The following is a 26,052-nucleotide window of genomic DNA, read 5'->3' as shown; positions in this document are numbered from 1 at the left end:
ATACTCATGTTAAAGTTTAACTTATAAATTAGGCACAGTAGGAGAGTAACAACAATAACTAATAATAAAGTTGGCTTGGGGGCCATTATTAAGTAAACTAAGGGTTACTTGAACACAAGCGGTGCGACACAGTCGATCTGATAATCAAAAGGCTACTAAGTGACTAATGGGCTGGTAGTAAATACACCATAGGTACGTGGACAAAGGACGATGCACATCCTGGTGGGATAGAAGCTGGGCAGTGCGAATTTCATCATGCTACTTAAAACGATGTGCAATTTAAAATTTACTAATTATTTACTTCTGGAATTTTCCATTTAATATTTTCGGACTGCGGTTGACTTCAGGTAACTGAAACCACGGAAAGTGAAACCGCGGATAAGGGGGGGACTACAGTATCATCAAATAATGGTAAGCACTGCAGAGAAAAATAAACCCAAGTGGCCGTGGCTTCTATTTTACATAAATACGATATTAAAGAAGACTTACATTTGAATAGAGACCGGAAGGATACCTGAGGGAAAGAGTAAATGCAAATGCCCTGAGGCAAGAGTGTACTTAAGAACAGGGAGGCCAGTCGAGAAAGAAGAAGTGAGGCCAGAGAGGCAAAGGGAGTAAAGAGAGGTTGGGTCATGTACAACCTCATAGATCATTTTAAGGACTCTGAGTGAGATAAGGACCTGTTGGAAAGTTTTCAACAGAGGATTGACAGGATCTGACTTAATGTTTTAACAGGATCACTCTGGCTGCTGCACTGAGAACAGACTGGGGAAAAAGGGCCGTTGGAGATAGACCAGTTAGGAGCCTGCTTCAGTGATCAGATATGATGGAGGCTTATCCTAGGGCAGTAAGAGGTGAAAATGGTGACATATGGGTGGATTTCGAGTATACCATAAGGCACAAAATTGACAGAATTTGCCAATGGATTTGATGGAGGATGTAAAGGAAGGGAGTGTGAAGGAAGACACCAGAGTTGGTTCTAAGCAACTAAAAGAATGGAGTCATTATTTCTAACGATGAGTTAGGAGGGGCAGGAAGCAGAAATTCAGCTTTTGGACATGTTAAGTTTAAGATACCTATTAGACACCTAGATGGAGGTCAAATAGGCAGGTGGATATATGAGTTTGCAGTTCGAAAAAAGGTTTTGGCCGGAGATAGAAATTTGGGAGTTTTTAGCTGATACTTAGATGGTATTTAGATCATGAGGTGACAGGGGAGTCGGACAAATTATATAGGGTCTTTAGGCCACTATAACGGCTTTTTAAAATTATCTAGGGAGTCAATGTAGACTAAAAGAAGGAGTCATATGATTGAGTCCTGAGACGCTCCAACATTTAGAGGTTAGAGAGAAAAGGAGGAACCAAAAGAGTATGGAGACAGAGCAGCACAGCACCTTAGTAAAAACAACCAGGAGAAAGTAGCATCCCAGAAGCTAAGTCAAGAAAATGTTTCAAGGAGGCAGTAATAAATTATCAGACGCTGTTGACATGTCAAGTAAGATGAGGACTGATATATTTAGCAACGTGGAGGTCGGTCATCAGTGACCTTAATAAAAGAGGCTTTGGTTGTGTGGTGGGAGCAAAAACTTGGAGTGTATTCAACAGAGATTGGGGTCAAAAAAACTGTATGTAAAAATTCATTTGTAAGACAATTGACTAACTTTGACCACTGCCTGGGTATTTATTATTAAGAAATTACTAATTTTTAAAGGCATGATAATGTTGTCATAGTTATGTTTTTAAAAAGAGTCTTTATCTCTGGGGTTATCTGTTGAAATACTTATGATGAAAGGATATGATGTCTGGGATTGATTTTAACTTAATCCTTTGGAGGTGCAGTGAGAAAGTGGGGGTGGGGTAGAAAGTATAGATGAAACAGATTGGCCTTATTTACGTTGATAATTATTGAAGCTGAGTGATGCATACATGGCAGTTCACTATACTTCTCTACCTTTGGTTTGGAAATTTCCATAACAAAACTTTTTTTAAAAAAGAGAGGAGAGAAATTGGAAACAGCAAGCAGATGCTTTATAATGGACTTTTAAGAAATAATTTTGCAGGAGATACTGACCTTTTCGTGTCCTTGAAAAACTAAAGAAAAAACATTTAATCTGGAATGTTTTAACTGGCAAATCTTTGTTTAAAGAATGAATGAGATACCAACTATGGTGAATAACTTTCAGAATAGCCGAGACTGACATGCTTAAGAGTAAAACATTAGATCAGGATTTCCAGCTTTATTATCCCACGATTTTGATTTTCCTAACTTTTAGTTATAGAAGTTTTACACTAATAGGCCCTACTTGTATCTGAATAGATTGCAGCATACTTATAAAGTAGCAGCTGCTGCTCACCACTAGAGGGACCTTCTGATCATAAGAGGGTATCTACTGTACCCACTCAGCGGTTGCATAAATTGACCAGGGAGTGAGAAGGTAAGGGTAGCAGAATGACCATTTATGCCTAAAACATGTTTGGAAGTCAATTTCTTTCTTTCTTTTTTTTTTTTTTTTTGAGGAAGATTAGCCCTGAGCTAACATCTCCCAGTCCTCCTCTTTTTGCTGAGGAAGACTGGCCCTGAGCTAACATCTGTGCCCATCTTCCTCTAATTTATATGTGGGACGCCTGTCACAGCATGGCTTGCCAAGCAGTGCCATGTCCGCACCTGGGATGCGAACCAGCAAACCCTGGGCCACCGAAGGGGATTGTGTGAACTTAACCACTGTGCCACTGGGCTGGCCCCTGGAGTCAATTTGTGTTAGAGAAAAAGTTTTCTCCTTATACAGCCTAAAGGAGAGCTGAACCTGTGGCTTAAACTCAAAATTCAAAACTTTGAGAATTCCCAATTACCCCTTCACTCCTATTACTTGTTCTATCATAAAGCTTTATTACCATCTCAATTCTCTCCTTTCCTCTCCAACTGATATCACAATCATCCTAGGCCCATACCACCTCACACCTAAATTATTATAGTCTAACCAGTCTGCTTTATCTACCCACTTGGATAGAACTTTGCCAACAGATTCTTCTCTGAATCATTTTGTTTTGTTCTACATTCTACTTAGGTACAAAAACATCCTACGGCTCCCTATTGCCTCCTGTTTAAAATAAAAATTCCTCAGCCTAGCAGTCAGGGTTTCCAGTGTCACCTCCACCTATTCCTGCTCCAGTATTCTCACTCAGGTCTCCTTCTGCATTGCTTTTCTCATACCTCTAGGCTCTCGTGCTCAAGTGAAACTTTCTCCAACGCTTCTAGCCCACAGCAACCTCTAATTTTCTTCCACCGTTATGTTCTGTACCAGTCTTTCAGAGAATTGAAATCCTTAATTGTATCACATCTGATGTTTTTGTGTACACACGTGTGTGTGTGCACTCCTCTTGGACACTGTAAACTCTTGAAGGTCGATTACTTCTTTTGACCTCGAGTTGCCCAGTGCATTGCTCATTAGCTGGTGATTAAATATTTGTAGAATGATCTTAGCAAGATAGGGAACAGTGGTATGAAAAGAGCAATATTTAGTTAACTTGCTCCTCTCCAAAGCCCCCCCTTTTTGTCTAGTTTCCCACCACTGCAAAAGAGCCTAAGCTCAACCTCACAGAAGAGGAAACAACAGAGGTGAGGGAAGCAGCTTTTATGCTTTCTAAGAGTGACACCTTAGGGCCAAGTCAGGGGAAGGAAAGGGAGGGAATCCTAGGGCCAACCAATCTCAAGCTTGCTTTTCCCACTGTCCCTCTCCTCTTCTCCTAAACCTGAGTAAGATTTTGAGCTTTGGATCCCCAAATCCCTCAGTTAAAGTGGGCTGCAACCTAGGCAACAGACCTACAGTAGTTCCCTTCATATCCTTTCACAGCTTTTCTTTGTCAAGTTCAAGTTGTTAGGTTGGAAGGGGTGGCTGGAATGAAGCCATTTCTCTCAGCTTGAGTTAGACTGAAGCTGGAGTGAGGAAAACTGGAAAGCAAGCAGCATTTGTTCAGGGCAACATGAACAAAACTGAGCCTGGGTGCTGGGGTAGGAGCATGGAGTAGATAGTATATGAAAAAGAACCAGGAAGAAACAAGAGGTCTAAATAACTGATGAAAGTTTAATAGATTAAAACCAGATATTCATCACTTTTATATTGCATTTGCCATTTGTGAACAATACAAAGTAGCGGCAAATAGTGACATTTCATAAAAATGCTGAGTTCCCATTCCCTTCCCTAAGACCCAACCTCCCTCAAATATTCCCTCCCATCCCCTACAGAACTCTGTCCTGAATAAAACACTTAAATACATCATAAATAGTAAATTATGAAAAAAATAGCAAGAATTGTTTCTTTCCTTCTTGTAAAAAAGAACATGGCAGCAAAGACAGGCAGCCAGAAGCTGGCTGGGGGTGTCTAATATAGACAGTTATAGACAGTTAGGATATGGGCTAACCTACTATCAAGGTAGGGTGGGATGGAAAGGGGATAGTATGGGAATTCAACAATCTGCCTGAGACGCCAGGCCCCCTTCATGCCCTGACAGGAGTAGGAGGATCACATGGAGAACCACATACCTGGAGATGGGGAGGAAAAGGATTATATAGCGCCCATTTCCAAGTTCGCTGCATGAAGAGAGGGGGCAGGGCATGTGGCACAGCAATGACCTCACCGAAGCAAGAATCTGCTGGCTCCCCACGAGTTTAAGAGAATATTCTCCAGCCTCATAGATATGGACTGCCATTAAACAGACACAGGTATCCCACTCTTCACTGCAGCTCCAGGAACAGCATAATACTGTCGGAATAGGTGGGAAGAGCAAGGAAGAAACCTCCTTTGGAGAAGGATCTAAAATTCATTTGATAAGCCTTCATATTTAGAAAAACAACCAGAATACATTTCAAATTGCAAAACAGTAATAATCATTATAGCCTGGCAGTGAGTAGGGTCCTGCTTAGGAAGGGCTCTGATCTTCTACCCCCATGACTGCCCCATGGTTTTAAAAAAAGGGGTAAAGATTACCCCATGTCCCACTCTCTCCATTCCTTCAGCCTTAAGAAATTCATCAAGAGAGGAGGAGTTAAAGAGGAGCTGCTCCTGGCAGAGCAACCACCCCACTTCTGTTTCTCAAACACCAGGGCTCTTCTGAGGGAATGTTATGAATAGCCATCTCTCTGACACTGCTGGATTTCTGATCTGAAACTGTCTGGCTTCAAATCGTATGCTGCGCACTACTTTTTCTTTCCCTCTTTGAAGGAAAAAAAGGCGGCAGCTGGGAGGTGGTTAAATACCTTACTCCCCCAAAAACCTTTACAAAGATTACAGGGTCTTCTTCTAGAGAGAAAGAGCTGAGGTGGGGATAATGTGCCAGCCAGTTTGTCCTGAGGAAATTAAGAGTCCAGCTCCTAGTGAAAGGTGCATGAGGGGGAAGAAAACCACCAAACCACCAAGTCCAGCAACCCCACTTCTAGCAGGAAGAATGGGGATTTGAAAAAATTCAATTGTGGAACCCAAGGTTGGCCAGTTGAAAATTCATGCCGCCCAACTCAGGAGTGGAGAGGATGCAGCTGTCCTCAACTGTCCGAGGCACTAATGCCCATTCATGAGGAAGGGGAAGGAGAAGAGGTTCTTCTTCGGGAAGGAGATAGAGAGCTCCCCTAGTCTCCGTTACGCTCCTTTTTTGATGACCAAGAAGAAAACTCAGCACTGCTGGGGCAAGGCTGACATCTTGGGATCACAAGCAACAGCAGAATCTTGTTCCAGGTCTTCTGAGTTTTTTTGCTCACTGAAAAGGGAAAGGGTGTAAAGTTAAGGACGTGGAGATAAGGAGGTAGGAATGGAATTCAAGTTAATTTCAACCTGGCTGGCAGAGTTAAGAAATTTTCTATTTCAGCCTCAGCTTCCAAGTACAAGGTACCAAAAACACAAAATTTTAAAAAGCAAGATTTAGGGGGCACCCAGTCCCTCTAACCTTGCCAGTTAACTCCTTGCTCCATTCTATCAGTGATCCTCTTTTATACCCTTCAAAGCTTTCACCTCCCCCACATCCCAGACACTCACATGGGTGAACTATGAGTCTTCAACTTCAAGCTTTTCCAAGAGGGTTGAACTAATAGGAGAAAAAAAATGGAGGCAGAGAGAAGAATTAGAAGATAAAAAAGGAAAGGGACTCTCCTCTCAAGTCAAATCGTATACTGCTTCTCCATATTCCACTTCAGAATCAATTTAGGATTCAGAAAGAAGAGGCTAAGAAGCTACTAGATTTAGAAGCACATGGTTTTAATTAACTATTTAGTTTCTGGAGTTCTATAAAATATTTCCTAATACCCTCCTCTTCTGTCTTCAATTCCCAGGAGTGGGAGGCACCCAGTGATCACTGCCGCCTAATATTCATGCCATTGTGTAATTCTCTCCTCTTGAGTGTGGCCTGGATTTAGTGACTTTCTTCTAGTGAACAGAATGCAGCATCAGTGATAGAATGTCAATTCTGGGATTAGGTTACAAAAAGACTGTAGCTTCCTCTTGGCACATGCTCTCTCATTTGTTTGCTATGAGGGAAGCTAGCTGCCATGCTGTGAGCTGCCCTAGGGAGAGGACCACGTGACAAGGGAACTGAGGGAGTACCATTGGCCAACAGTCAGCAAAGAACTGAGCCCTCAGTCCAACAGCCTTGCAAGGAACTGAATCTTGCCAACAACCATGTAAGTGAGCTTGGAAGCTGATCCTCCCCTGGGTAAGCCTTTAGATGAGACCACTGCCCCAGCTGACAGTTTGACTGCAACCACCTGAGAGACCTTGAGCCAAAGGCACCCAGCTAAGCCACACCTAGATTCTTAAGCCACATAAAATCCGAAATAATAAATATCTGTTGTTTTTAGCTACTAAGTTTTGGGGTAATTTGTTACACAACAATAGATAATATAGATTTTTATACCTGGAAGTGAAATGCTGCTATAGTAAAAATCTAAAATGTGGAAGTGGCTTTGGAAGAGGGAAGTAGGCTTTAAGGAGAGTTTTAGTGAAAGCTGAAACGTGGTTTTGAAAATTCTGAGCCTCTCCAGATAGCAAACAAGACTAAAATTAAGAAATGGCTTTCTAAGCAAGGAAAAAATCAAGGCACTGCCAGAAAAATGTAGTTTAAAGGTGAAGCCAAAGGTATAACTGTATAACATTTTTTAAGACCTCAGAAAAATCGAAGTTGGTGCCTTAGAGTACTATTTAGTCATACAAAAAGCCATTCAAAAAGATTAAGGGAATGTCTCAGATCCTCTCAACTTAATAGGGTCTCTAGGAAGCACAGGGCTTATCAAGAAGGTATTTGTGGCTTTGGCTTTTGTCTAATGGAGTGAATCCCAATGAGATTCACAAGAAGCCCACAAAATCTTTGAGGGTATTACATCAACAAAAATATTACCAGCTTGGACTGAATGGGAAACAGTGCAAAATGAAAACAGACCACTGGACCCCCAAAATTCTACTGGCAAGAAGCAGGCTGAGAAACTACTCAGCTGCAAACACATTCTAGCTTTCATGAAAAAGGACGACTCAGATGGCAAAACCAAGAGGAATAAGGGTGGAACCAAGAACCATGTGGAATTAGTCCCACATTTTGAGATCTGATCAAAGAAACTCCAACATTTGCTGGATTTTGGGCTAGCTACAGATCAGTGACTCCCGTGCCTCCACTCTTCTCTTTTTGTACAGGAAGGTATGTAGTGGTTATCTAATGTCTGACTCACCACTGTATGCTGGGTGTGTGGGGAGAAAATAGCTTGTCTCTTTAGTTTAACAGGCCCACAGATTGAGAGGAACTGTACTCAAGGAACAACACTTGGGGAACTCATCCAAACCTGGACCTAATTTAGAAGACAAAATTCTGGTCTTTGAGCTGATGCTGTAATAGGATGAGACTAAATTTCAGAGACCATGGGAGGGAATGACTGTATTTTGCACATGGAGGGATATGAATCATTGGGGGCCAGAGGGCAGATTGTGATAGGCAACTTTTAAGTTAGCCCTCCAATGATCTCTGCTTCCTAGTATTCACACTCTTGTGTAATCCCTTCCTCTTGAGTGTGGGCTAGATTTAGTGAACAGAATGCAGTACAGGTGATAGGATGTCAATTCTGAGATTAGGTTACAATAAGTAACCTAAAGTGTGCCTTCTGCTTAGGTGCATGCACTCTTACTTGCTTACTCTGAGGGAAGCCAGTTGCCATGTTCTGAATTGTTCTATGGAGAGGCCCATATGGCAAAGAACTGAGGGAGGCCCCAAGCCAACAGCCAGCAAGGAAAAGGCCCTCAGTCCAGCACCCCACAATGAACTGGATCTTGCCAATAACCACACAAATGAGCTTAGAAGTGAAGCCTCTCAGTTGAGCCCTCAGACAAGACCCTCGCCCTGGCCAACGGCTTGACTACCACCTCATGAAAGACCTTGAGCCAGAGGACCCAGCTAAGCTGCAGCTGGATTCCTGACCCACAGAAACTATGATATATGTTTGTTATTTTAACCTACTAAGCTTTGGGGTAATTTATTATAATGGCATAGATAATTAACACATCAGGTAACAAAATTAAATCACAAGCTTTACACTGGATCCTTTAACAATTGACTATTAATTGTCTTCACTGCCCAGGAATCTTTTCAGCCTTAAATCCTAAGCTGAGAATTCTCACTTAACACACCAGGAGATGAAGGGTTTGTTGGGGTATTTTGACTGAGTATCAGAAAAGTCTGCACATAAAGGCTTCCTCCCACCCCCTAAAGATGCAGAGATGTTGACACACTTTTCGAAATCACTAAAGATGAACTCTTAGGACAGTAAACCTGCAAAAATCTAGTGAAGAGCAGAAGACAAACAATGATCTCAGGAAAAAACAGAATTATGGAGGCTCCCAAGGACCTGAAGAGAGAGATGACAAGATTATATGGAGAAAGGGGCCAAGAAACCAACCTTGTAGTTAGCATTTGCAAAGTCTCTCCAACTACAGGTGAGAGATAGGGGTCAGGAATAGTCGAGACCTCACTCATTTTCTCCAAAGGTGGAGTCTGAGGTAAAACATCAGGACGACCGAAGTGGACGCCTGGAAAAAAGAAAGGGGAAGAAAATCAATAAATAAAAAAGAAGAGAAAATGGGGTCGGGGAAATACAGGGAAAAATATGCTGCAACTTGGCTCTTCCTGGACAGGAAGGGGGAGTAGAGGCCCTAGGCAGATAAAACAGGGCTCGGAAGAAGGGAGGGGAGTACCCAATCACATGGGGACCCCAGCCCTGGCGCTGACCTGGCTCCACTTCCGCCTTTGTTGTCACTTGTGCCTTGTGTTCCCCAGAGACCGATGGCTGGTAAGTAACGCAGGAGTTGCTGCTGGGGCCTGATCGCCGAGAAAAAGACGAGCCAGACCGAAACTTTTTGGAAGGAGAAGGCTTCACTTCAAAAGGCAAAGAGAGAGCCTACTTAGCACCCACCTCAGAAACCGTCACCAAGACATAGATACAAATTGCTAGCATCCCCAACACAAACCCAAAGTTGTTCTGCAAAGCAGGAAGAAGGGTTAATGCCAACAAGGATGAGCCCTGTAAACTACTCTTCAGAGGAGGGGGTTTCTCAGTTCACTTCACTTTGGAAAGCAGAAAACCTAGAGGAAAGGGGACACATATCTCTCCCCACCTACACACAAGCTTGATTGCTTTGCTTCCACTCTTATTCCGTAATTCCCTTGTTCTTTAACAGTTTCCTTCAGTTAAACCTGACAGCTGACGCTTTCACTCTACATCCTCATAGCACTTACACAAACAGCACTATAATGATACTTTATACTTGTTTACACATGACTCTGAAAAGACTTTGAAAGGATTTTCCCATGTGTCTTAAGACTGTCCTGGCATGCCGAAGTCTTCTCTGCCTCACGGAGGGACAACTGATGCCTATGATGAGGAGACGGGAAAGAGGAGTTGAAATTTGCCAGCAGCAGCAGCATGGAAAGTTTGGAAAGAACACTGGCACTTCCCAACCAAGAAAGTTGAGGGAAGAGACTAAGAACACCTGCTAAACAGAAATCAGTAAATGCTTCTCCAACCATTTGATCCTAGTCCGAGAACTTGTTGGCATTGGGGATATGGATGGAAAATAGAACAGTGGCAATAACCTTGCCTATCTCTGTCCATAAAAGTCTAGTTCTGCCTATCTTATCCTGTGGCATGGATTGTACACCCACAACTACACATTTTTTTGCAATCCCACCAATTTCCCAGAAATACCCCTCACCTCAGCGACACATGTAGGGAGAGCCAGGGGGAAAGCAGCAACTCAGAAACGACTGGGACAGAGTGACTGACATAAGGACAGGCAGCAGCTCTTACAGGATGTAGGCAGAGCAAGAGAGGCCTCTGGCCTTGGCAGTTCCCTGACAGAAGTGTCCTGCCCCCGATTTCTTGGATTAAGGGAGCCATTGGGGGATCATCTGGTAGAAGCCACTTACAGGGGATCTTCTTGAACACTGTGTTGCACATGAAGCGCTGGAATCGTTCAGCATAGAAGCCTGGGCGATGCACCGATACAGTGTCCTGCAGAGCAAAAGAAACGGCTACAGAGTTAGAGAGAAGGAGGCCCAGCAAGTGGACCTTCTATTTCAAGGGCCATTTTCCCCTAGGCTGAGACCCTAGCAGAAGGGTAGAACTCACAAACAAAATAAGATAAGAAAGAAAGAAGAAACTGAGGATGCAAATCAGATGTGAGAGAGGAGAAAAAGGAGAGCCTCTAGCTGACTGCTACTCACCCCATCATGTACCAGAGCTTTCCAAGAGTGCTCCAACTTCTTAATAAACCTGCCAAGGAAAACGTATATCACACATTCAGTTTTTAAATGAATGACCTTATAGTTTTCTATTTTAGGGAGTTAAAGGGGCAATGGTAATAGAGAAACTTAAAAAGACAGAAGCTAGGCAAGCACACCCACCATTACACCGGCTTTCCAAAGAACAGCCGTGGTAGTGCTTATTTAGCACGGAGAGCAAAGCTGTTTCCAGGTAAGTCAATTATCCCCCAACGGGAAAAGAGTAGTTAATATGTCCCTGGCAAGTCAGAGACAACAATATTTATTGTAAAAGGAAAGCTAGAGGGATAGATGGGCAAGCCTGGAAGAAGGGGAGTTAAAAAGTGAATGATAATACTCTAAATCCGTAAATCAAGTATTGTCCAGTCCTCATTAGTACCTGAAATCTTACAGGAGCAAAAGTGGGGTCTAACATTTCCAGCTCCTCCTTCACCACCACTTCATTGACTCAGTTCCTCAGGGTAATACTTTTCACAGAACACAGTGACCCATTTGTTTTTCCTCCATGAAAAATGGAACATGTTTCCAGGTGTATCCCTATGTGGAGTGACTCATCTCACAGGTTTTTCACAAAGAGCCAGACAGATGGCATATTCTACCCTGGCGTTTCTGAGGACTAAGTCAGCTTTCCACAGAGGTATACATTATGTTTGGGGAGGTGACAGGGTAAGGAAGCCAGGAGACAGGGAAAATCAAGGAAATAAACCAACATTTGAAAGCTAATGAGGTAAGCAGTCAGATTGCAACTCATTGTTTTTTCTCCAGGAAGAATCTGGTGACAAATCCATCTAAAAGAGAAATGTGAATGGTCATCTGCATCCACTCTGCCCCCGAATTTGGGATCCATCCATATGCTTCTCACCTGTAAGACTGTAGAATGTCAATGATCCCAATATAAAGCAGCAGCCTTTCCCCTTTACTGTTCCGGGCAGGGATGCCACCCATACTGGGGAAGACAAGAAGAAAAGAGTAAGAAAATCTTGTGGCTAGCAGGTAGAGGCTTCTTCGAAACTGAGTCAAAATCAGGGCATGGAACTGAGACCTAAACATAACTGTCTCATCTTCCATAAACTGGGGAAGAGTGAGAACCTTCCTCCAACCCCAAGAACCACTCTGGAATATGTATTTTAACTTCTTTCTCTCCAAATCTCATTTGCCTGCCTCTCCCACCCCAACTCCACCAAAGAGAATCTAAAATCACCCCTACTCAGCAATTTTTGGAATGCTCCCTCAATTAACTCTAAACTTCCTCAGTACTTTCATATTTTAATTTATGTCCTCTAAGACACTCTTCTTGAGAGTCATATTAAAGGATACCTTAAAAATGAAACCACCTAAAAGACATTTATGGTACTTCAATAACTACACTTCCTTGATAGATCCACATTGATAAGAAAGATGCCTTCCATAAAAAAGTCTATAATAAAATTCTTTCTGACGAAATTCTAATACAATGTACAGACATATGTTAAGACTCTGAGTGTACTTTTTTAAAAGTCTTTTAATTTTGAATAGCTCTCCTTCCAGATGCACTACAAATCCCTAATTTAAAAATCTTCCTTTCATTTTATTTATTTTTTTTAAAAGACTGGCACCTGAGCTAACATCTCTCGCCAATCTTCTTTTTTTTCCCTTCCTCTTCTCCCCAAAGCCCCCCAGGTACATAGTTGTACATTCTAGTTGTAGGTCCTTCTGGCTCCGCTATGTGGGACACCACCTCAGCACGAATTGATGAGCAGTGCCACGTCTGGGCCCAGGATCCGAACTGGTGGAAACCCTGGGCCACCGAAGTGAAGTGCGCAAACTTAACCACTCAGCCATGGGGCCGACCCCTGCTTTCACACTTTTAAGAAAGCTCATTCTGTGGTTCTGTAAGCATTAATGCTACTGACCTAACTGCTGAATCAATATGCTCTCCTTCCTCATGCCCCTGAACCTACTTACTAGTCATCAGTCTCCATAGTGCCACCTCGCCGAGCCTCGCCCTGGATAGATTCCATGGCAGTGGAATAGAGAGCCTTTTGGGGGGCTGGTCTGCGAGTGTCAACTGAGTGTTGTGCTTCATTGCCTAAGGGCTCTCGTTGTGCATAATCTATGTTATGGATTGACATCAAGAGGCTATAGTCCATGATCTTGAAGCTCTGCAGTACCTAATGGAATGAAAAAGCATGATATAAGCCTTGGGAGGCATGAGAATTTTTTTTTTCAGGATCTCACAGCTTTCCTGATCCAATTATTCTTGAAAGTAAACCTCCAGGGCTAACCATAGGATTATCTTTTGCTCCTACTACTCCTTGGAAAAGGATGTATTAACCTCCTCTGGTCTCTATTCATTTACAGTCCCCTCAGCTTTCTTTATAGACCACAGCCTAGGCCACAAGATCCTCTTTGTTTGTTCTTTCCTTGTATCTCTTCATGAAAAGAGCATTATATTCTCAAGGGAACAAAGAATACATATGTGTGCTATAAAGACCCACAAGGAGGTCTGGTAAAAGTACACTTTGTGACAGAGCAGAGTCAGTTCAATATTTACTGAATCCCTACCATCTGTAGGCATTGTGCCTGCTTATGGGGATACCAAGATACTCAAGAGTTTCTGTCCTCAAGGATATTGTAATTAAGGATGGGGAACAAATGTAAAAATAAATACAATACAGTCTAATATGTGCAACAACAGAAGCACTTACATGATTGAGAAGTAGTATAGTGGAGGTCAGGAAGTAATACATAAATAGGTTTATGAAGGATAAATTAGAGAGAAATTAAGTCCAAGTAAATAAAGGAAGGAAAGACTATTGCAAGGCCTAGAAGCATAAAACAGCATGTTACATGCAGGGAGGTGAAATCTGGTATTGCTAGAACAAAAATGCAAAGGATAGGTGTGGCAGATTAGAGCAGTTAGTAGGGGCTAGAAAATAACCGGCCTGACAGTGACATGTGTCTTATTAAGGAGCCTAGATTGTATCGTATAGTTCTCAACCCTCTTTCCACCCCAGAATAGGGTGGGAGAGGGGATACTCCCACTAGTTCCAGTAGCTCACTTTGGTGGTGCAGCTCAACTCAGGGTGTTTTGCTGGGTGGGTGAAGTAAGGGATGACGAGAGCACAGGACTGATTCTTATGTATAGTCATAAAAAATGCTCTCTGTTCCACTAACTCTCTAGTCCTTACAACCAACAAAAATAGGCATTATCCTGGAAGCAGATGTAGAGTAAGCAAAGAAGGGCAAGGAGGGACAACACTACAGACTGAGTAGAGGAAGATGATCTTACAAAAGCAGTTTGAGAAAAAACTATCAGAAACGTAGAAAAATCAGTAGGGAAAGGTGTAACAAAACCGAAGAGAAGACTTGTTAAGAAAGTCGAAATAGTCAACTGTCAAAAGCTGCAGAAAATTCAAGCAAAGACTAAGAAGCACTCTCTATTTGGCATCAAGTAGTCACTGGGGAGAGCAGTTCAATTGAAGTGGTAAGAGCAAAAGCCAGGACACGGTGGGTTGAGGTAGGAATAGGAGAAGAGAAAGGAAAAGGAGAGATAGAAGCATCATTAGATGAAGATGTTGAAAAGAATCCACCTAACCTTAAGATAGAAGAGATAAGCCTGTTTGTGTGTAGAAAGAAAACAATCAGTAGAGACTAGAGCCAGAGGAGGGAAAGGAAGCAAGTTAAGAAGCAGGATCCTAAAGAAAAAGGAGGAATGGGACGTAGAGCACAAAGGGGATTGACCTGGAATAAGCCACCAAGTTGGAAAAAACAGAGACTAAGGATGGTATGTGCAGATATGTTTATAAACTGGTGATGGGGCAGGACAAAGGGATGGAACAAAATAGAAAGCTAAGGTAGTTTGGTGAGAAACAAGGCTGGGGGATGGGAGTGAGAAAATGATTTGAAGAGAGTGTCAATCATCTGAAATCTCTGCTGAGAAGAACAGGAAATGTATTGATAAGCAATACTGAGGGCCCAAATGGAGTTGGATATCATAAGTCTGTAGAGATGCCGGTATATACAGTTGTGTGATTTTCTTCAGCAGCACTTCAGCTTCCAAGACATAAATTTGGATTTGGCAGGCAGGACCAAGATCTGAGGAAGGATAGTGCTGGTATGAAAATAAGGAGAATCTATGATTATGAGGCCCAGGATAGGCAGAGAAGGAAATGAAGCCACATTGGGGACGATAAATAGGGAGAAAGTAAAAAAATGTAAGGATACAGCAATGATCTAATGTAAAAGTTATTTTAAACGAAGTCTAGGACATATGGAGCTAAAGAAGAGAGTCCCATCTCTAGATTTGATGCCTAAGAACAACCAAGTTGTTTTAGTGATTGAGATTTTTGGTGTCTAGCAGAGAAGGAAATACGACAAACTCACCAAACAGTCGCGCTGCAGGGTCTTACACAGAGCATTGTACATGTCGGCATCCAAAAAGAGACCATCGGAGATGTCTTGTAAGAAGTCCAGGTCTTTAAAGGTGGGGAGAGGCTTCTCTCGCTCTTTTTGGGAAGCCCGCCGTTTGTAGGTTGAGCCCTTGAGGTCATATTTGATATGCATCTTGACAGACCGTGGTAAGAGATTGTTCATCACCACAATTCGAATGTTCTTACCACCTGCCTGCACACAGTACAGTCCATAGAATTTAGGCAGCAAAGTCCGAGGGTTCTGGTTGAGGTTCTGAGGGTACGAAAGTAAAAAAAGAATTAGGAGAGCAAGTTGGTTGATTTTCAGTGAAATTCAAGGGCAAAAGTTGCCACTTATATCTGCTACAAGGGATTCAGGTACAATCTGTCTATAAGCCCACACTATATTTATTTAAAATTTCCCAATACATCTGTCTCAATGATGGGATCTCCACCAAGCTGAGCCATAGACTCTCCAATATAGTAACCAGTCACGATAGTGAACGTATGATACAGTCTTTCAGACAGGTTTAAGATAAGACAGCGTGGAAAAAGTCTTAACTCTTCGCCCTCGGTATAGTACATTCTTGCGGGTATGATGGGAAGCAAAAGAGAGTTCTCTAAAATCTCCAGAACCTCCAAGAGCAATCAGTCAGAGTAAGACTGAAGAGAGTACTAGCAGGGTAAGTAAACAACCTCATTCCCCAATCTAGAATGGAAAACAAAATCATCATTTAATTCTGCCTTTGGGCAGGATGGCCTAAGCCAAATAAAATTTAAGACAGGACAGATAAACAAAACCCCTTTTAGCCATAAATAGGCAAAAGAGGTGGGGCAAAAAGCACAAAAATGAACTATGTTCTTAAGACAGAAGCACTGGCATTGTTTTGCCCCACTGAAGCCAGCCTCCCCAGCCTTGTCTAGGAGTGGAGCAGGCAGCACAGGCAGCCAGCGATCCTCTTCCCCTCACCATGTAATATCCTGGCAGCAGCTTCTGCAGAAACTCCGCCTCTTTATGTTGAACTGTTTTAATGATGAATTCGTCGTCGCTGGACACATAGAAGAGGGAGCCACTAGCCCCGGAGCTGCAGAGTTCAATCAGTGGCTCACTGCAGAGGGAGTACTGGGGCCCAGAGAGAAGAGAACAAGAAGTTCAGAGATACCAGGGCCTGCCCAATCCGAAATCAAGTACAGACGCAACTCTGCTCTAAAGAAAAACTAGAGCAAGACCGTGGGAGTCTTCCTTTGAGAGTACCCCTCAGATACTAGATTCACATGGTCCTGAGATCTGGAAGCTTACCAAGTAATCATCAGGCCGGATACCAAACAACTCGCGAAAGTAGCGGAAGGCAACAGGTGCATAGGTCTTGAACCGAAAGTCATTGTAGTGATGAGCAGGAGTCAGGTTGCTCCCTTCACTGTGGGGTTAAAGAGAAGCAGCCGTAACTTACCAGTCCCTGTCAACCAGGGAGTTACCCTGGGAAGACACTCAGAGTCACCCAGAGGCAGGTCAATATACCCCTCCTGAGAGAACCAGAGGGATTAGGTGAGCCAGTTACTTAGTGGGGCAAAGGCACAATATGGGGATTAAGACCTGGGCACAGGGAATCACACTGCCTCCTACCCAATGCACTGAATTGTTTTGTTTTTTACGGCTTACTCCACAGGCTAGAGGCTCATGGAAGCATCCAAAGGACAGCATCTGCTCTCCAAATTCTTCAGTCCCACATCATCTTGATTAAGATCAGGTTAAGGACTGGACACAAGCTTGAATTAGACCTGAACCCCTAAAATTGGTTGATATGAAAAAGCTGTTCTTTCTAGGACATTCCCCTGAACAGTAACCTCTGTACCTGGGGAAGAAGATACTCTCCACCACGTAGAAGTCTTGCATGAGGACATCTCGCTCTGGTTTGGTACTCAGACTCCCCACAGTGTGAGTAATGCCTAACTGGATGGCACCTTTCAAGGCTGATGAGGTTGTCTGAAAAACAAGAGAATGAAAGTTTCTACTATTAAATCTGATCATAGCAATAAAAACTCAAGACGGAAGAGCCAGAAGGAGCACTCAAAAGCAAATGTCCTTCTAGTAGTTCAGACTAAACTGGGGTAAACCAGTTTCCCCATCTCCATGCTTTACATGGCAGTTAAGCCTGGCAAGATTGGAAGGGCATGAAGATAAAGAGTAGCAAGGGTGGGACTGTCCAAGCCAGCCTCAGTTAGACAGGTTGTCCTTCCTATGTACTATATTGAGAGAGCAATCTTTTTTTTCTCCTTTTTTTGGTGAAGAAGATTGGCCCTGAGCTAACATCTGTTGCCAATCTTCCTCTTTTTGCTTGAGGGAGACTGTCACTGAGCTAACATTTGTGTCAACCTTCCTCTATTTTTTGTATGTGGGACGCTGCCACAGCATGGCTTGATGAGTAGTGTGTAGGTCCACACTCAGAATCTGAACCTGTGAACCCCAGGCTGCTAAAGCAGAGCATGCAAACTTAACCACTATACCAACCGGGCTGGCCCCATGAGAGAACAATCTTAGGTCTCACTCCAAAAATTCCTGCCCTCAGAGTATCTGGGGCCCTGCAAACATTTTATTCATCTAATATAGAATCTAACTAGGGCGGGCCCGATGGCACAGTGGTTAAGTTTGCACGTTCCGCTTTGGCTGCCTGGGGTTCGCTGGTTCGGATCCTGGGTGGGGACATGGCACCGCTTGGCAAGCCATGCTGTGGTAGGAGTCCCACACATAAAGTAGAGGAAGATGGGCATGGATGTTAGCTCAGGGCCAGCAAAAAGGGGGGATTGGCGGCAGATGTTAGCTCAGGTCTAATCTTCCTCAAAAAAACCCCCACAAAACTATGCATTAAAAAAAAAAGACTGTAACTAAAATTAACTGATATTCTGATTGACCACCTAGCTACAGGAACTTCAGACCTCTAAGGGAGGGCCTGACTGGGTGTTCCATGGAAAACAGAGTGGCAAAAAAAGCTCCTAACTGAAGACGAAAGCCTGAAAGATTCAAATTATTTCTGAGAGAAGTACTTAGATTTAAAATGATCGTACTGTCTATGGACAGCTAATCTTCGACAAAGGAGCAGAGGGCCTACAATGGAGAAAAGAAAGTCTCTTCAACAAATGGTGCTGGGAAAACTGGACAGCCACATGCAAAAGATTGAAAATTGACCATTCTTTTTCACCACACACCAAAATAAACTCAAAATGGATCAAAGACCTAAAGATTAGGCCTGAGACAATAAGTCTTTTGGAAGAGAATATAGGCAGTACACTCTTTGACATCAGTTTCAAAAGAATCTTTTCGGACACTGTAACTCCTCAGTTGAGGGAAACAATAGAAAGAATAAACAAATGGGACTTCATCAGACTAAAGAGCTTCTTCAAGGCAAGGGAAAACAGAATTGAAACAAAAAAACAGCTCACTAATTGGGAAAAAATATTTACAAGCCACTTATCCGACAAAGGGTTAATCTCCATAATATACAAAGAACTCACACTGCTTAACAACAAAAAAACAAACAACCCGATCAAAAAATGGGCAGAGGACATGAACAGACATTTCTCAAAAGAAGATATGAATATGGCCAATAGACACATGAAAAGATGTTCATCATCGCTAATCATCAGGGAAATGCAAATCAAAACTACACTAAGATATCACCTTACCCCCGTTAGATTGGCAAAAACATCCAAAACCAAGAACGACAAATGTTGGAGAGGTTGTGGAGAAAGAGGAACCCTCATACACTGTTGGTGGGAATGCAAACTGGTACAGCCACTATGGAAAACAGTATGGAGATTTCTCAAAAAGTTAAAAATAGAAATACCCTATGACCCAGCCATCCCATTACTGGGTATCTATCCTAAGAACCTGATATCAGATATCTCAAGAGTCCGTTGCACCCCTATGTTCATCGCAGCATTATTTACAATAGCCAAGACGTAGAACCAGCCTACATGCCCAGAAACTGATGATTGGATAAAGAAGATGTGGTATATATACACAATGGAATACTACTCAGCCAAAAAAAAAGACGAAATTGGCCCATTCACAACAATGTGGATGGACCTCGAGGGCATTATGTTAAGCGAAATAAGTCAGTCAGAAAAAGACGAACTCTATATGACTCCACTCATAGGTGGAAATTAGTATATTGAGAAGGAGATCTGATCGGTGGTTACCAGGGAAAAGGGGGGGTGGGGGGAGGGTACGGAGGGGGAAGTGGTGTACCCACAACATGACTAACAAAAATGTACAACTGAAATCTCACAAGGTTGTAATCTATCATAACATTAATAAAAAAAATAAATAAATAAAAAAATAAAATGATCGTACTGTGGTCAAAACACAAATACAGGAGCCCCAATCTCACAGTCCAGGGTTCCAATTCCATGGGAAAATAACACATCATCTAGATCTATGCTGTCCAATACTGTACTCATTAGCCATACTTGACTATTTAATTTTAAGTTATTAAATTAAATTAAAAATGCTTTTCTTCAAGTCTTACTAGCTACATTCAAGTATGAGTAGTGGCTACCATATTGAACCACACATATATAGCACATTTTAACCACTGTAGCAAGTTCTATTTGGATAGTTTTCTTCTAAATGATCTCCCTCATCCCTAACCCCTCATCAGATAATACTTGTATTTCTACTTAGTCCTCATTGGGCATTAAAACTATAACTAGTTTTTCTAAGTGTTTGCCTTTCCAATTAGACTAGAAACTCATGTTTTTGTCTCAACGTTCAGCACATAAAAAGAGCTCAATAGGGGCCGGCCTCGTGGCCGAGTGGTTAAGTGCGCGCACTCTGCTTCGGGGGCCCAGGGTTTCACCAGTTTCAATCCTGGGTGCAGATATGGCGCTGCTCATCAAGCCATGCTGGGGTGGCGTCCCACATAGCACAACCAAAAGGACTCACAACTAAAATATACAACTATGTACTGGGGCGCTTTGGGGAGAAGAAGAAAAAAAGAAGATTGGCAACAGACGTTAGCTCAGGTGCCAATCTTAAAAAAAAAAAAAGCGCTCAATAAATGTCTGTCGAATTGACATAAGCCTCAGAGACCATTCCCGAGGAGAGTCAGACCCCTGACTGACAATGAGTCAGTCATTACTTGGGATAATGCAGATAAAGGCACAGAAGAGACACAAGAAAAATTTACATGGGCCAGAAACAGGACTCCAAGAAATCACACCCTCTATCAGACAAGGTACAGATGCCTAAATGGGAGGCTAAACACTGCCCTTTGGGACGCCTAAGCATCTCCAAATTAGTCCAGAACGGAAGAACTGGCAACACCCCAGGATGCTTCTCTCCTGTTTTCCCTTCATCAGTTCAATTTTCTATTCTTGACAATTATTACTACATTCTCAATACATTTGATATCTATAGCTCAAAAAGCAGATGTTCTAGGGGGGCTGGCCCCGTGGCCGAGTGGTTAAGTTCGCGCGCTCCGCTGCAGGTGGTCCAGTGTTTCGTTGGTTCGAATCCTGGGCGCGGACATGGCACTGCTCATCAAACCACGCTGAGGCAGCGTCCCACATGCCACAACTAGAAGGACCCACAACGAAGAATATACAACTACGTACTGGGGGGCTTTGGGGAGAAAAAGGAAAAAAAATAAAATCTTTAAAAAAAAAAAAAGCAGATGTTCTAGACCCTATTCACCAGCGGAAACGATAATCTTTACCAAAAAAAAAAAAAACACCACACACACAGAGATGAAAAGAAAAACACTCAGTCTGCTATCTATCTCTGTATCACCAGGCTGGGTGGGATCCAGCCTTCACTTTATGTACATCCAGCACCAGAAGATAGATAGAAAGACTTCAAGAGACATGCTTACCTGCAGCAAGGAAGAATGGCTTTAGGGGCTTATATCTAACAGGGAAACCCAATTTCTTCAGCACAGTGAAATAGCATTCAACACCAGATTTGTCTATCAAGAATATTCTCATTTAAGGATGTGGAGAAGAAGGAACCCTTGTACACTGCTGGTGGGAAAGCAAACTGGGGCAGTCACCAGGGAAAACACTCTGGAGATATCTCAAAGAGTTAAAATAGAAATACTTTATGATTCAGCTATTCCACTTCTGAGTGTCTATCCAAACCCATGAAAACATGAATTCAAAAGATATATGCACTCTTATGTTCATAGACGCATTATTCACAATAGCCAGTATTTGCATGCAAGGTAAGCAGTCATCACTGGAAGAATGGATAAGGAAGATGTGGTATATATGTACACAGTGGACTACTACCCAGTCATAAAAAATGACAAAGTTGTGCCATTTGCGACATAATGTATGGACACTGAGGGTATTATGCTAAGCTAAATAAACGAGACAGCGAAAGGCAAATACTGTACGAATTCACTCACATGTGGAAGATAAACAAACACACATATGGATAATCAGAGGAGATTCACAGTTACCAGAGGGGAAAGGGGCAGGGGGAGGGTGAAAGGGGTAAAGAGACACTTGCGTATGGTCACAGACGGAAGCTAGACATTTGGTGGTGAACTTGATGTACAGAAGCTGAAATATAATAAGCTACACCTGAAATTTACACAATGTCATAGACCAATGTGACCTCAATAAAATATTATTTTAAATTAAAAAAAAAAAAGAATATTCTCATTTAAACACACATATACAGACAGGAGACAGTTTACCCTTTGTGAAGTAAATTCTAAAGTCCAAGTTGCATGATAGCTGTTGTACAAAGGTTTAGGATATCAAGAAATGGGTAGTATGTGAAAAATATCAAGGGGACAGAACTGTCCCATCCTGGAATAGGATGAAAGGGTTCCACCCAGACACACCTTTTTATATGTTGTCTCTCCTGAGGAATCAACACTTCGGTGGCCTATTTTCTTGATGGGCATGCCAGAGGAACAAGGCACCTAGAAAAAGAAGAGTCAAGATTAGTATATGATTCCCAAGGAATACACCACAGAGCTACCAAGTACCAACAGTACATCAAAACAAACCACTCACCACACCCTTTTTAGGTTAAGAACATTTCATAAAATCTTCAGAAGACCCACTCCATGCAAACACACAACTATAGTGTTGCTTCTCAAAGAATTAACTGGCTAAAAGAACACAGAAGAAAATTCCAAAGGACACATATTTCACCTCTGGTCCTCAGAAAGATGACATAGAAAATAAAAATGAGTATCATCAAAGAAAAGGAGAAACAGGAGAAGTAGGACATGGCAGGCCCAGAAAAAAGGATAAACCTCAGTTCACAAAAGGAAGACAGGTTAGAATCCTTCTTTTTTCACCAGTCTCCTTCCCGAAATTACTACCCCTCTAACATTCAACCCAACCGGAACACTTTTTGCTTAAACTGAATTTGCTAGCAGAAATAATCTAGTCACTGACAAACAGAAGTAGTGCAAGCCCAGGCTGAGGCAATAAGATGACTCCTCTGAGACAGGGGCCTCAGTGCCCAGAAGAGATTCCTGAGATCGTGATATGGATTTGTTTTCCACCCACATGACAGTCCCTGAAATACGGAAGGAGTAAAACCAGTAGAACAGAGCCTAGAAGGCTAGTCCCCACAGCCAAGACACCAGCACAAGAGACATGAAGGTATTCTTCATGACATCAATACTCATTAAGTCACTAAGCCAGAAGAAAAAAGACTAGTGGAAACAGGATGTCATGATCGTAGGGCCCTGGTATTCAAGTTCTATTCTTCTTGCTAAGGCCCTTAGTGTCAGAAAACCCTCAGTATATAACCTCACAGATCTTGGAAGGTGTTTTGAGAGAAAACCCTAAAATCCCAGGCCAAAAGGGCCCACATTCTGAGGCCTCTTCGCAAAACACAGGAGAGAGGCAAGAAGTAAGAGGAAGGTTGGGTTGGGGCCGGCCGGGTGGTGCAGCAGTTAAGTGTGCACGTTCCGCTTCAGGGGTCCGAGGTTCGCCAGTTCGGATCCCGGGTGCAGACATGGCATTGCTTGGCAGGCCATGCTGTGGCAGGCGTCCCACATATAAAGTAGAGGAAGATGGGCATGGATGTTAGCTCAGGGCCAGTCTTCCTCAGCAAAAGGAGGAGGATTGGCAGCAGATGTTAGCTCAGGGCTAATCTTCCTCAAAAAAAAAAAAAAAAAAAAAGAGGAGGGTTGGGAACTACTCCATGAGAAGAAAGTTAGGCAAATGGAAGATATTCTGCACAGACAAAAAAAACTTAGGAAATTAACAGCTTCTCTATGGTTAAAAGGAGTTCTTCAAATTCACTAAAGCTATGCAAACAGGAGGGCACTAAGAGCAAAACAAGAGTGGGTTTTAGTGTTGGACTGTCTGGGTTTGAATGCCAGCCTTATTAATCCCAGTTATTATGTGACCTTGGGCAAGCTATAGAATCTCTAATCCTCTCTTTCTTCATCTATAAAACAGATAACAACACAATTACTGCATAGGAGTTGTTTGCAGGATTAAATAAGAATATTGGGGCCGGCCCCATAGCCAAGTGGTTAAGTTCGTGCACTCCGCTTTGGTGGCCCAGGGTTTTGCCAGTTCAGATCCTGGGCGCAGATATGGCACCGCTTGTCAAGCCATGCTGAGGTGGTGTCCCACATGCCACAACTAGAAGGACCCACAACTAAAAATGCACAACTATGTACCGGGAGGCTTTGGGGAGAAAAAGGAAAAATAAAATTTAAGAAAGAAAAAAAGAATATCCATAAACGGCACTTAGATACATTACTTACTCTCTGGTACACTGCATTTAATACTTTAAAAAATGCTCAATAAATGTGAGCTATTACTAATATCCATAATAAACTGCAACAAAAGAGTAGCTGTATAATTTCTAGCTTACCAAAGAGATGTAGAAGCCCATCTAGCTTCCAAGATCCAAGTAGGAGGAAAATAAATATGTCATAAACAGGTATCCTTCCATCCCAGAATTAAAGTTTCAGAACTATTATTTATCAATATGAAACTCACCTCAGGTGCCATGGGTCTCTTGATTCCAGATGCTGTTAAAAAATAAACAAAACAAAATCATAAGTGTGTACATACACACTTACATAATCTCTATCAATCACAGTGAAACAATCAGAGTTTGAGTCAAACTAAACCTGACAATGAGCTCCTGCCTCTATCTCTGTGATACCAGATCCTTTTGGATAAGGACTAAAAGTCCCTCCTTCTTCCTCCTCCATATTCACACAGCCCCTATACATATTCCATTCTTGTTCCAGACCCTTTTCTTACTCAAGTGTTTATATTTTCTCTGAGAATTATATCTGTTCTTGATACATTTAACCATCAGAGTCCGAGGCTCTCAAGTGATACCATGGCTGAAAAAAAGAAGGATAAGAGATACCCAAGACTCACTGGAAAGTCTGGGGCTTGATTAATAATTTTTCCTGTAGAGCTAAAAAGATAAGAACTTTTAGAGCATATCTATGGTGCTTTACTCCTCTAGTAATTACTTCAGAAAAAAAGGTAAAGAGTTGGTCTAAGGAGACGAGAAGGCTAAGGATGAGAAAATGCAATGTCAAAGTAATGAAAAAGCATTCCATGCAAGCAGAAACTGATTCTGCATCCTTATATCCTCATCTTGATTTCTGCTGTAAACTCAACATGGCTTTGCTGGCGTTTACTTACCTACTAAAGTAAGTTTTACTTACTAAATATTTAATCAGTTCTGATGTGTAAGTGTGTAGTTAAATCTCATAGGTATAATTTATGACTTCTATCCATTTAAATTTAGGAAGGATATCAAGAATGTTTAGAAAGTGAACTCAAAGATGGTATGTATAGAAAATCTACTCTGAAAGGTTAAAACAGTTCTTAAGGGTTTGCCATCCCCCTAACTTTCATCCATGACCATATCAGAGACACATGATCACTCAAGGAGACAGACCTTCCTCTCCTTCATACTGGAGAATGTTGGCCTTCATCTTCAAAGACTACTGATATATCGTTTCAATCTAGCTCTAAAGAATTCAAAGGGAATAAATATTAGCCATATTAAAGAAAATTAGAAAGAGTCGTCAAAATAGGTGGATCTTCAATAATATAAGTTAATACCTGAGTAGGAAGACCCCAGTTCCAGTCCATAAATAAGGTTTAATGGTGACGCAGCAAGAGAAACACATGTGATTAAGTGCAATCAGGTAAAGCTCCTATTATGATTGTTTAAGACAAATGACCAAAAGCTCTGAGAATTTCAGAATATAGCTGGGCTCAGAGGAGAGGCTGTAATAGCCCCTAGAAGTACAAAGGCCACAGACTAAGTATTTCTGGTACCAGAGCAGCAAATTTCCTTCCCCATAGTGAGTCAGGATGGCAAAAAATGGGTAACAGATGGTTTTCATTCCTCTTCCCAAAAAAGAGGCAAGGGAAATGTCATCTAGCTGTTAGAAGATGTGCTGTATAAAATGACCCAGAAAACTGGGAAAACAGCAGAGCCCAATAACCTACACCTTTCATAGGATGCTTCATCTTTAATCAGGTTGACTTTAGCTACGTGAAAGACTAGGTAAATTAGGACTGGAACCCTAAGCTAAAGCTTCAAAGAAACAATAAGCCAAGATGATTCAGATTTATGACGAAAACTGCTACTGACTTACTGCAAAATTTAAGGTGTCCAACAACAAAAAATAGTCAAAACTTTTCGTATCTTACAACCTTTTAGCCAAGGGTCAACATGCTGAGCTATTTAAAAACCAGAAGACCTGGGTTCAAATTCCTGTTACATCAGGCAAATTGTTTTCTATATTTAACTAAAATAAGAGGAACCTATACTGGAATGTTCATGTAAAGACTAGATGAGATAAGCTAAATCAAAGTACTTTACAAACTGTAAAGTGCTATAC

General features: G+C 42.1%; 1 protein-coding gene across 6 annotated transcripts in view; it reads right to left on the bottom strand.

Annotated features, from left to right (window-relative positions):
- Positions 1-4,061: 4,061 nt before the first annotated feature.
- Positions 4,062-26,052, bottom strand: part of PIP5K1A (phosphatidylinositol-4-phosphate 5-kinase type 1 alpha) — a 37,612-nt gene continuing 15,621 nt past the window's right edge. For 3 of the 6 annotated variants that reach the window (XM_070496898.1, XM_070496897.1, XM_014865312.3), the window contains 14 exons: positions 24,173-24,204; positions 22,039-22,119; positions 17,044-17,174; positions 16,491-16,608; positions 16,161-16,313; positions 15,165-15,464; positions 12,744-12,949; positions 11,662-11,745; positions 10,743-10,791; positions 10,446-10,530; positions 9,249-9,395; positions 8,920-9,049; positions 6,023-6,071; positions 4,062-5,747 (listed from right to left, as the gene is read on the bottom strand). In XM_070496898.1, coding sequence (XP_070352999.1) covers positions 6,032-6,071; positions 8,920-9,049; positions 9,249-9,395; positions 10,446-10,530; positions 10,743-10,791; positions 11,662-11,745; positions 12,744-12,949; positions 15,165-15,464; positions 16,161-16,313; positions 16,491-16,608; positions 17,044-17,174; positions 22,039-22,119; positions 24,173-24,204 — 1,556 coding nt within the window. In that variant the 3' untranslated portion in view covers positions 4,062-5,747; positions 6,023-6,031. The remainder of the gene's footprint in view (positions 5,748-6,022; positions 6,072-8,919; positions 9,050-9,248; positions 9,396-10,445; positions 10,531-10,742; positions 10,792-11,661; positions 11,746-12,743; positions 12,950-15,164; positions 15,465-16,160; positions 16,314-16,490; positions 16,609-17,043; positions 17,175-22,038; positions 22,120-24,172; positions 24,205-26,052) is intronic. The other 3 variants (XM_070496900.1, XM_070496899.1, XM_014865315.3) reach the window with 1 other exon arrangement.

The sequence above is a fragment of the Equus asinus genome, chromosome 25 (genome assembly GCF_041296235.1).
Source record: "Equus asinus isolate D_3611 breed Donkey chromosome 25, EquAss-T2T_v2, whole genome shotgun sequence".
Classification (NCBI taxonomy): Eukaryota; Metazoa; Chordata; class Mammalia; order Perissodactyla; family Equidae; genus Equus; species Equus asinus.
This window is presented reverse-complemented; position numbering and strand designations above follow the sequence as displayed.